This window comes from Bombina bombina, chromosome 1 (genome assembly GCF_027579735.1).
Source record: "Bombina bombina isolate aBomBom1 chromosome 1, aBomBom1.pri, whole genome shotgun sequence".
In the NCBI taxonomy this organism is placed as follows: domain Eukaryota; kingdom Metazoa; phylum Chordata; class Amphibia; order Anura; family Bombinatoridae; genus Bombina; species Bombina bombina.
In genome coordinates, this window is record NC_069499.1 from 1,487,284,433 (window position 1) to 1,487,297,132 (window position 12,700).

At 38.6% G+C, this 12,700-nt stretch overlaps 1 protein-coding gene across 4 annotated transcripts in view; it reads left to right on the forward strand.

Moving 5' to 3' along the window:
• Positions 1-12,700, forward strand: part of LOC128653763 (ABC-type organic anion transporter ABCA8) — a 752,731-nt gene that overhangs the window by 671,346 nt on the left and 68,685 nt on the right. For all 4 annotated transcript variants that reach the window (XM_053707247.1, XM_053707265.1, XM_053707256.1 and 1 more), the window contains 3 exons: positions 5,683-5,803; positions 10,880-10,971; positions 11,829-12,007. In XM_053707247.1, the coding sequence (XP_053563222.1) occupies positions 5,683-5,803; positions 10,880-10,971; positions 11,829-12,007 (392 nt within the window). The remainder of the gene's footprint in view (positions 1-5,682; positions 5,804-10,879; positions 10,972-11,828; positions 12,008-12,700) is intronic.

Below are 12,700 nucleotides of genomic sequence, written 5' to 3' on the forward strand. Positions count from 1 at the left end.
TTTTATGGATACATTCAGCATGCTTTGTGGAGTGGCTATCTGCTCAAAAAAAAAAGAAAGGATAAAGATTTAAATCAGTTGTATCTATATTATATATACTGACAAAATGTATAATAAACAAATGTTGCTTGGAGACACAATCTATAAACATTATACACTTCTTGTTAAATTGTTTTAAATTGGAAAATATATATATATATATATATATATATATATATATATATATATGATAGTATGTTAGATTTTGTATTATTCAAAAATGTAATATGGTTCATCAGATTAATTAATCATGACAATTTATGTTTCAGGTTCAGAATATGAGTGAAACTTCAACAAGACAAGAGGCCAGTGATGTGCCACAATTTAGTAATGAGGAGGAGGATGTATTTGTTGAAGGATCCTCATATCTGAGTCTGCTAGAAGGAGCAAATCAACAGCCAAAGGCCTATGAGGTGGTGATTGATTCTGGCCCATCCCCATCCTCATCAGGGAGGACATACCAACTGTTGGGGATATGAAGAGCAGCACCAGCAGATGCATCCCCACAGCCGCATCCTTCTCTGCAGAACCAGCAGATGCATCCCCCACAGCCTCATCCTTCTCTGCAGCACCGGCAGATGCATCCCCCACAGCCGCATCCTCCTCTGCAGCATCAGCAGATGCATCCTCCACAGCCGCATTCTCCTCTGCAGAACCAGCAGATGCATCCCCCACAGCCGCATCCTTCTCTGCAGAACCAGCAGATGCATCCCCCATAGCTGCATCCTTTTCTGCATCACCAGCAGATGCATCCCCCACAGCCACATCCTCCTCTGCAGCATCAACAGATGCATCCTCCACAGCCACATCCTCCTCTGCAGCATCAGCAGATGCATCCTCCACAGCTGCATTCTCCTCTGCAGCACCAGCAGATAGATCCCCTACAGCCGCATCCTCCTCTGCAGCATCAACATGGACCACAACCACTGCAGCATTTTTACTTTATGCCACCTCAGGAGCATATATGGCACCCACCTATGGCACAACAAATAACACCACCACCACTACATCCCACCACCACTAATGTTTGGCCAACATTAGATTGAGTTCAGACCGAAGTAGGCACACTGCAAAAGTTCATAATAAAGAAGTAAAGTCCATAAAATATGACATATCTTCACCAGGACCTATATGTGCATGCAATAGCGCTATCCTTTCTCCCCCCCCCCCACCTCGGTACATAAATGAGAGTTAATACCTTGACGGCTGATCTGTGTGGGCGCAAGGAGGACACCAAGGCTGTAAGTAGCTCTGCCCGACTGTATCGGTTCTTCCACCTGTCGTTACACAGTTAGTAGCTGATTCAGCTTGTTCCCAAACGCACGCTCTCAGCGTGTACCTCCGTGATCCGGAAGAGAGGCTCCACTGACGTCCACGATGACGTGTATGTGGGGGGGGGGGGAGTCCGAAGCAGGAAGCAAGGTACCTGGGCTGACTGAAGGAGAACCCGACCAGGCGGGTTTGCAGCGGTTCCAAGGCTGGTAGTAACAGAAGTAAATAGAAGATGTGGAGCCGCTGTATAATAAAATTCAAATCTTTATTCCATCAAGTTAAAAGTGAGAGGCATCCCAGAACAAAAGTAAGCAACACACAGCTGCTAACATGTTTCGGCCATGGCGGCCGTATTCATAGCATGCTTTTAACTTGATGGAATAAAGATTTGAATTTTATTATACAGCGGCTCCACATCTTCTATTTACAACATTAGATTGAGACACCCTCACATTCCCCAAGACAGAGTGACATCCCTGAGCACAGCCAAGAAACATCATATGAGCCACAAGTCCGTCCCCCCATGGAACTTAATATTGTGCCTGAAACATCAAATAAGCCACAAGCCCCCCCCCCCCATGGAACTTAATATTCCATCACAATCCCAGCAGGAGAGACTATTTTTGGCTCATCCTAAGAGAGATGCTCCAATCCAGGCTCCAGCAGCCGCAGGCAATAAGAAGGCAACAGTGTCAAATGGACATGATTAATGCCACACTTGTCTGCCTGACCGAGGCAGTGGAAAGGCATGTTGACAACTCCCTCCACTCTCACGTCCTCTGTCATCTCCCTGCAGGACCCTGAGTCAAGGGTGGTGCCCTCCCAAGCAGCTGTTGGGCATCGCACGAGACGCCACACTTCCCCCCCCAAGTACCTCTTAACACAAAGCCAAGTCCCGCTGCAGGCATTCATTTTGTTCAATTATTAGTTAGCTAAATCTTGTCAGTTTTTTATTTTCCTTTATTCTAAAACACTTTTTTTAAGTGTGAGTTCCATCTCACACTTATGCCAAATATTGAATTTAGAAATTATTTCTGAATAATATCATTTTATTATTCAAATATATTTTAAACAGATCTTTATTTGCTTTACAATAACAGCTTAAATTTCTATTTTGCTTTCACATGTATAGTGCTGCGGAATCTGTTGGCGCTCTACAAATAACTTATAATAATAATAAAAATAACAGGAAGTCAATTAATATACGTGTGTGCATTGTTTATAAATGTTTGTGTCCTTACTTCAACAATGTTATCCCATTTCAGAATACTTAAGGATACGTTTTACAAATTGATACAGTTTTTTCTTTTTCACATTAGTCTACTTGCATGTGCAAATAATTTTATGACTAATGATCCTGAAGCAAATGTTGGTTGCTCCTTTAGAACAAGCTAATAAGGGTTTTCCAGTTGTAGAAAACCTTGATAAAAAATCCTCAATCCTGTTGATATGGCCACATACCTTGCATTCATGCTTATAGTCTTGTTTTTAATGAACGTTTGTAAAGGTCTACCTAGCATGGCTAATGCACTCCTTTTTGTCAAGTATATTATAAAATATATTGACTAATAATATAAATGCATTTCTCTTATATTTAAGCATCGTGATATATGCAGAACAAAGATTGTGATTGCCATGATATAGAGGTCCCTGGGACCAATGCTCAATACACTTTGAGATTGTTTAAATAACTCCATGTTTAAGATAATACTTCCAAATGCGTGAAGTTATCATTTGATATTTGTCACTAATTTTATTTTTAGAATATTCACAAATACAGCAAATGTACTGTATACTCTGCTTGAGCAGACAAAGGGGCCTCTTTAATAATGTGCGAGTGGACATGATATGATATTGTCCGCTGCACATCGATAAATGCCGACAGCATACGCTCTCTGCATTCTGGTGAACTGCTGGTGCAATGCCGCCCCTGCAGATTTGCGGCCAATCGGCTACTAGCAGGGGGTGTCAATCAACCTGATCATATTCGACTGGGTTGATTTCTGTCCGCCGCCTCAGAGCAGGTGGACAGGTAATGGAGCTGCAGTCTTTAGACCGCTGCTTCATAACTTCTGTTTCCGGCGAAACATGCAGAGCTAGATAAATATGCCCCATAATATTACATGCGAAATAGAAAAATGGACTCCGGCCAGCCTCCAGACATAGAAAAAATGTACATACTTTATTATGACTTACATGAGCTTAAAACCCAGCTGCTGTCTTACGCGTTTCGGCTGCACATACATATCTTTATAAATATTATTAATATGCCACATAATACTTTAATTTGTCATTATTTTTTTTAAAGAATCAAAATGATAAAAAAAGATTTTCACATTGAAAATGACATATATGAATGATGCTTATTATGTAATAATAAAAGTCATCATTATAAAAATGTAGTTGTTTTTTTGACATAAGTATTGTATTTAATTTTATATCTGGTAACAATTGCCTTCTAATGTGCGAGATCAGGGGATTGTATGTAGTTATAATCTATGCACTTTGGTTTTAATTTTTCCATTTAAAATGAACAATTGACATCATAATGTAATTTCAAGGGACATAAAAATTAATATTTTCTTTCAAATAGAGCATACACAATTTAATTCTACTCTTAAATATTCTTCATTTTCTTGAAAGTAAGTTTAGGAGTGTACAGGTGTCTAACACTATGGCCTCTATTTAACAAGGTCTGGCGGACTTGATTCGACAGTGCGGATCAGGTCCGCCAGACCTCGCTGAATATGGAGAGCAATACGCTCTCCATATTCAGTATTGCACCAGCAGCTCACAAGAGCTGCTGGTGCAACGCCGCTGCAGGGGGCTGCCGCTGCCGCTGCAGGGGGCTGTCAATCAACCCGTACTCGATCGGGTTGATTTGCGGCGTTGTCTGTCCGTCTGCTCAGAGCAGGCGGACAGGTTATGGAGCAGCGGTCTTTGTGACCGCTGCTTCATAACTGCTGTTTCTGGCGAGTCTGAAGACTCGCCAGAAACACGGGTCTTCAAGCTCCTTTCAGAGCTTGATAGATAGGCCCCTATATGGCAGCAGTTTGCAATAATTTAATATATTTTCAAAATCAATAAATGGCAGCACTATTTATTGTTATGTAGTGGTTCAAACATGTGCATGTCAACTATTTACATGTCTCTTCAACAATGAATAATAAAGGAACGAGGAAGATTTGATAAAAGCAATTAATTGTAAAATAAAAAACAAATATCTCTAACTCAAGTATGAACAACATATTTGTGGTTTCAAGTCCCTTTCAGCCAAACTCAACACGTGGTTATCTTGTTAGGTGATATATGCAACTTTTAAAGTGTGTATGCAAAATCAATTTAAAGATAAATGCAGAAATCAGTACATAACTTTAAATAAAGAAAAATTATCATAACAATAAGAAAAATGTACATATATATCAGGCACACACACTGGACTAGTTTAAAGGCATTATTTTATTTATATTTATATAGGTCACAAATAAAAGATTACATTTCTAGACATTTATAAATGCAAGCAAAACATATATTTTAATATAATTGTATTTTCCAATGTATTGATATATGTAATAAATATTGCAGACCTACGCATAGGTCTAGTTTGAAATATGTAGATATATGCTTGCATATAATTTTAAAGGTACATACATCTTGATATTTGAGAATACAAGTGCAACTATTCCTATACATGGAACAACAATATATATTACATATACCAATTTATTTCTACATTGAGACACTTGCCTTGTTTGCATGATTTGCAATTTCAATGAGAACCAGGCCTCAAAAAGCTCCTTTTTCCTCTTTTACACCTAGTTGAACTGGGTGTAATTTTTCTCAATGTATCGACAGCCTCCGACAGTGTATTAATGGTTTGCGCTTTCATTGGAGACCTGGTATAATTTATCGCTTAACGGCTTCTAAAACTTTCTATGGGACGCAAAAAAACGCTGGCTGCCGAAATTGAGGTATAATGCAACATTGGAAGCAGTAGATAAATGAAATTGCTTCCGATAACATATTTATCGATTTGCGAGCTCACGCAAACCTAATTACAGCTTATTGGAAGCAAGGCCCTCTGACAGCATCAGAACAAGGCTCCTTTTGGAGCTTATAGAAGTGCGCTCTCATGAGCGCACTGCTTCCTAGCGATGCTAACGCAAGTTTGCATTCACATTGCGGTCAACTTGTAATACCAGCGCTCATTATCGTGTGCTGGTATTACTTAGTGGAGCGATAATATCACTTTCAGGAAAGCTCCACTTGTAATCTGGCCCTTAATGTTTTACAATTACCAGAGACAGATATGGCACAAAACAATAATTAAATTAGTTTTCAATATATTATATTTTATTCTTTGTTTTTTAGAAACCAGTAATCGTTGTTGATAGTCTGCGTAAAGAATACAACATGAAGAAAGGGAGTTCCATTTTCAAGAAAAAAATTAAAAAGGCAGCTGCCAAAAATATTTCCTTTTGTGTCAAGAAAGGTTCGTTTTCTAAAGCAGATTTTCATTATTTTCCACAATATGAAATTTGTGAAAGAATCCTAAACTGGTAATATTGCACTAACTTTGTAATGGTTGGAATTTCTAGATACGTTTTTTATGTTTTTATTTTCCTGTTGAAATGGTGATGTATAAATAGTTTAATAACACAAATGATAACAAAATACTTAAAGGACCATTAAACTGATGGCAAATTCTAGTGTTTCAAAAAACAGTAGGATTTACCAGTGCTCTTAATAGAGGTGACTTTCTATCATGAAGCATAAAATGTGCAGAGAGAAGTATCTTTAATTAGCTGAAAGTTTCTGCCTAAACAGTGTGCCTCTGGCCACCCACTGTAAAAGTCTCTTTTTTTTCAATGAGGTGTCATTTCCACCTCTTAGCCAATAGCTAGTCTAGCCATATGGCAAAGACTTTTGCCATGGGCAGCCAGAGTTGCTCTGTATAGGCAGAAGCTTGCGGCTAAATAAGGGTACTTTCTGTTTGCATATTTTTTGCTTCATGACAGAAAATCTCCTTTACTTTGAGCACTGGTAAATCCTACGGCTAGATTTAGAGTTTGGCGTTAGCCATCAAAACCAGCGTTAGAGGCTCCTAACGCTGGTTTTGGGCTACCGCTGGTATTTAGAGTCAGTCATGAAAGGGTCTAACGCTCACTTTGCAGCCGCGACTTTTCCATACCGCAGATCCCCCTACGCCATTTGCGTATCCTATCTTTTCAATGGGATCTTTCTAACGCCGGTATTTAGAGTCTTGGCTGAAGTGAGCGTTAGAAATCTAACGACAAAACTCCAGCCGCAGAAAAAAGTCAGGAGTTAAGAGCTTTCTGGGCTAACACCGGTTCATAAAGCTCTTAACTACTGTGCTCTAAAGCACACTAACACCCATAAACTACCTATGCACCCCTAAACCGAGCCCCCCCCCATCGCCGCCACTCTATTAAAAATTTTTAACCCCTAATCTGCCGCTCCGTACACCGCCACAACCTACGTTATCCCTATGAACCTCTAATCTGCTGCCCCTAACACCGCCGACCCCTATATTATATTTATTAACCCCTAATCTGCCGCCCCCAACGTCGCCTCCACCTACCTACAATTATTAACCCCTAATCTGCCGACCGGACCTCACCGCTACTATAATAAATGTATTAACCCCTAATCCGCCTCACTCCCGCCTCAATAACCCTATAATAAATAGTATTAACCCCTAATCTGCCCTCCCTAACATCGCCAACACCTAACTTCAAGTATTAACCCCTAACCTGCCGACCGGACCTCACCGCTACTCTAATAAATGTATTAACACCTAAAGCTAAGTCTAACCCTAACGCCTCCCTAAATTAAATATAATTTAAATCTAACGAAATAGATTAACTCTTATTAAATAAATTAATCCTATTTAAAGCTAAATACTTACCTGTAAAATAAACCCTAATATAGCTACAATATAAATAATAATTACATTGTAGCTATTTTAGGATTAATATTTATTTTACAGGTAACTTTGTATTTATTTTAACCAGGTACAATAGCTATTAAATAGTTCATAACTATTTAATAGTTACCTAGTTAAAATAATTACAAAATGACCTGTAAAATAAATCCTAACCTAAGTTACAATTAAACCTAACACTACACTATCAATAATTTAATTAAATAAAATACCTACAATTATCTACAATTAAACCTAACACTACACTATCAATAAATTAAATACAATACATACAAATAAATACAATAAAATAAACTAACTAAAGTACAAAAAATAAAAAAGAACTAAGTTACAAAAAATAAAAAAATATTTACAGACATTAGAAAAATATTATAACAATTTTAAGCTAATTACACCTACTCTAAGCCCCCTAATAAAATAACAAAGCCCCCCAAAATAAAAAAATGCCCTACCCTATTCTAAAATACAAATAGAAAAGCTCTTTTACTTTACCAGCCCTTAAAAGGGCCTTTTGCGGGGCATGCCCCAAAGAATTCAGCTCTTTTGCCTGGAAAAAAAAAACATACAATACCCCCCCCCCAACATTACAACCCACCACCCACATACCCCTAATCTAACCCAAACCCCCCTTAAATAAACCTAACACTAAGCCCCTGAAGATCATCCTACCTTGAGTTGTCTTCAGTCAGCTGACCCACCGATGGAACCGAAGAGGAGATCCGGAGCGGCAGAAGTGATCCTCCAAGGGGCGCTGAAGAAGTCTTCCATCCGATGAAGTCATCATCCAGGCGGCGCTGAAGAAGTCTTCCATCCGGGCGATGTCATCTTCCAAGCGGGGTCTTCAATCTTCTTCTTCAGGATCCATCTTCATTCCGCCGACGCGGAACATCCTTCTTCCCCGACGGACTACCGACGAATGAAGGCTCCTTTAAGGGACGTCATCCAAGATGGCATCCCTCGAATTCCGATTGGCTGATAGGATTCTATCAGCCAATCGGAATTAAGGTAGGAAAATTCTGATTGGCTGATGGAATCAGCCAATCAGATTCAAGTTCAATCCGATTGGCTGATCCAATCAGATTCCATCAGCCAATCAGAATTTTCCTACCTTTCCTACCTTCAGCCAATCGGAATTCGAGGGACGCCATCTTGGATGACATCCCTTAAAGGAGCCTTCATTCGTCGGTAGTCCGTCGGGGAAGAAGGATGTTCCGCGTCGGCGGAATGAAGATGGATCCTGAAGAAGAAGATTGAAGACCCCGCTTGGAAGATGACATCGCCCGGATGGAAGACTTCTTCAGCGCTGCTTGGAAGATGACATCGCCTGGATGGAAGACTTCTTCAGCGCCACCTGGATGATGACTTCATCGGATGGAAGACTTCTTCAGCGCCCCTTGGAGGATCACTTCTGCCGCTCCGGATCTCCTCTTCGGTTCCATTGGTGGGTCGGCTGGCTGAAGACAACTCAAGTTAGGATGATCTTCAGGGGGGTAGTGTTAGGTTTATTTAAGGGGGTTTGGGTTAGATTAGGGTTATGTGGGTGGTGGGTTTTAATGTTGGGGGGGTTGTATTTTTCTTTTACAGGCAATAGAGCAGTTTTCTTTGGGGCATGCCCCGCAAAAGGCCCTTTTAAGGGCTGGTAAGGTAAAAGAGCTTTGAACTTTTTTAATTTAGAATAGGGTAGGGCATTTTTTTATTTTGGGGGGCTTTGTTATTTTATTAGGGGGCTTAGATTAGGTGTAATTAGCTTAAAATTGTTGTAATATTTTTTAAATGTTTGTAACTTATTTTTTTTATTTTTTGTAACTTAGCTTTTTTATTTTTTGTACTTTAGTTAGTTTATGTAATTGTATTTAATTGTAGTTATTTGTAGTTAATTTATTTAATTAATTTAATGATAGTGTAGTGTTAGGTTTAATTGTAACTTAGGTTAGGATTTATTTTACAGGTAATTTTGTATTTCTTTTAGCTAGGTAGTTATTAAATAGTTAACTATTTAATAACTTTTCTAACTAGCTAAAATAAATACAAAGTTACCTGTAAAATAAATATAAATCCTAAAATAGCTACAATGTAATTATTAATTACATTGTAGCTATCTTAGGGTTTATTTTACAGGTAAGTATTTAGTTTTAAATAGGAATAATTTATTAAAGTTTAGTGTAGTGTTAGGTGTAATTGTAACTTAGGTTAGTTTTTATTTTACAGGTAAATTTCTCTTTATTTTAGCTAGGTAGCTATTAAATAGTTAATAACTATTTAATAGCTATTGTACCTACTTAAAATAAATACAAAGTTACCTGTAAAATAAAAATAAATCCTAAGATAGCTACAATATAATTATAATTTATATTGTAGCTATATTAGGGTTTATTTTACAGGTAAGTATTTGGATTTAAATAGGAATAATTTATTTAATAAGAGTTAATTTATTTCGTTAGATTTAAATTATATTTAATTTAGGGGGGTGTTAGTGTTATGGTTAGACTTAGCTTTAGGGGTTAATTAATTCATTAGAGTAGCGGTGAGGTCCGGTCGGCAGATTAGGGGTTAATACTTGAAGTTAGGTGTCGGCGATGTTAGGGAGGGCAGATTAGGGGTTAATACTATTTATTATAGGGTTATTGAGGCGGATTAGGGGGTAATACATTTATTATAGTAGCGGTGAGGTCCGGTCGGCAGATTAGGGGTTAATAATTTTAGGTAGGTGGAGGCGACGTTGGGGGCGGCAGATTAGGGGTTAATAAATATAATATAGGGGTCGGCGGTGTTAGGGGCAGCAGATTAGGCGTACATAGGGATATTGTAGGTTGCGGCGGTGTACGGAGCAGCAGATTAGGGGTTAAAAAAAAATATGCAGGGGTCAGCGATAGCGGGGGCGGCAGATTAGGGGTTAATAAGTGTAAGGTTAGGGGTGTTTAGACTCAGGGTACATGTTAGGGTGTTAGGTGCAGACATAGGAAGTGTTTCCCCATAGGAAACAATGGGGCTGCATTAGGAGCTGAACGCTGCTTTTTTGCAGGTGTTAGGTTTTTTTTTCAGCTCAAACTGCCCCATTGTTTTCTATGGGGGAATCGTGCACAAGCACGTTTTTGAAGCTGGCTGCGTCCGTAAGCACCGCTGGTATTGAGAGTTGCAGTGGCGGTAAATATGCTCTACGCTCCCTTTTTGGAGCCTAACGCAGCCCTTCTGTGAACTCTAAATACCAGCGGTATTTAAAAGGTGCGGGGGAAAAAAAGCCAGCGTTAGATACGCGGGTCGTTACCAACAAAACTCTAAATCTAGCCGCTAGTGTTTTTGAAAACACTAGGATTTAACATCACTTTAAATACTGTAGAATTAAAAAAATAAAGTGCATGCTATAAAGAAAATGCAATATCATGCAGAATTTTAAATGGGTAGTAGACTTTTTTTAAGAAAATGTCAGTTACTTCTTTTTTTCGCCTCCCCTGTATCATGTGACAGCCATCAGCCAATCACAAACACATATGCGTATATACTGTGAGCTCTTGCAAATGCTCCTTAGGAAGTAATTCTCCATCTGAATTAAGAAAGTTTAATTTTGAGTTTAGTGTCCCTTTAAGTAGTTATTTGTTTCTATAGGGGAGGTACTTGGTTTGCTGGGGCCAAATGGAGCAGGGAAAACAACATCCATATATATGTTGACTGGAGAAGTGGAACCAACTGCAGGGAAGGTAAGTAGAACATAAACCAGCTAATACATTTTTGTAGCCATTGTCTTGTATTCCAGTTGGATAAGTATTTTATCAAACAAAAAAAAAGAAGCTTCTTAGTCACATTATATTATAATATATTATAGAGTTATGTTATGTTTAACATAAGAATTCTGATATCTGACTCCAATTTAGACTCTGGGACATCTTCAGTCAGGCCAAACTAAGAATTATTGAGAACTTCCCATCTGGTAATGAAAAACCACTAGTTCCCATAGTTCTGGGGAACATATCTGTCCCCATAATAGCCTCTCACTGTAAGACACTAATTAGTACCAGAACGTCTTAACCATCCTGTAATTCAATGTAATCTGTGTTATGTAGTGCCCCATATGTAATATCTCAGAATGTCAGATTTAGTATTAGATGCTGTCAACTGGCTGAGCCTCTTAATTTGTCTAAACACAAAATAACATCTGCATCTCTCATCCATATAGTAAATAATCAAGAATAGATTTGGAGTAAAGGGCACTGAAGTGTATTCCTATCAAAGTAGAAACAGCAAAATGGAGATAATAAAGTATAGTATATGAAGGAAATGGGAAAACCTGCATGTGTAGTATACACGCATTTAATCAGAAGTTCCATTTTATTATAAAATATCCAGAATCATATTGCATTGAACAAAAAAAAATAAAAAAATATTATAACATATACTGTTTTATCTGACCATAAAGTATTTAGTTTATTACTAAGGTAAGTTATAAACAATCCAAATGGTCCAAGTAGTTTTATACCTTTAACCATAATTTTAAGGTTCTTACATATTATATTTTTGTGTGTGATCACCAATATTCGCTATATTGTATTTCCTACAGGTTGTACTTTGTGAGAGTGGCTTGAATGGGTCTCAGAGCACAGAAGAGTCCACTGGGTTCCTAGGCTACTGCCCACAAGACAGTCCTTTGTGGCCCAATCTGACTGTGAAAGAACATCTAGAGATCTATGCTGCTGTGAAGGGAATGAAGAAAGAGGATGCTGACATAGCCATTAAACGGTACCAAATCTTGTTCTGGATGATGAAATTATAATTTCATTCAATTATCCTGGGATTAATTAGTGCTATAAAAATATTTTCTTATACATTTGATTATATGTCAAGTCTTGCAGAGCAGTACATTTAACCCCTTAATGACAGAGGACTTACCAGGTACGTCATAGGAAAAACTTCCCTTAATGACAGTTGACGTACCTGGTACGTCCTCTGTTGTCTGAAGTGCTGGAAGCGATCATGATCGCTTCCAGCTGCTTACAAGGGATTGTAGTGATGCCTCAATATTGAGGCATCACTACAATCCCCATTTCACATACCGATGCAGAAAGGGCCACTCTGTGGCCCCATCTGCATCAGCTATGTATGTGCACAAAGTAGTTGGTGGGTGGGAGCTTCTTTTTAAAATTATGCCCCTAGGTGTTGATTCCCCAATCGATCGATCTGTCCTTCTTATTTTACCCGGTGCGGCGGTTGCGGCGGGGGGGGGGGCGCGCGCGCATGCCAAATATACCGGCAACAAAATAAAAAGATTGATGTAGATGCAGGGGCATCTCTGTTTTTTAGTAAGGGATCTGGGAGGGGGAGGGATGTAGGTTATTTAGGGGGGCCAGCTACACTACAGAAAACAAATATTTTATATTAAAAAAGTAAAAAAAAAATATTTTGGGGAGCAAATTGGGTACTGGCAGACAGCTG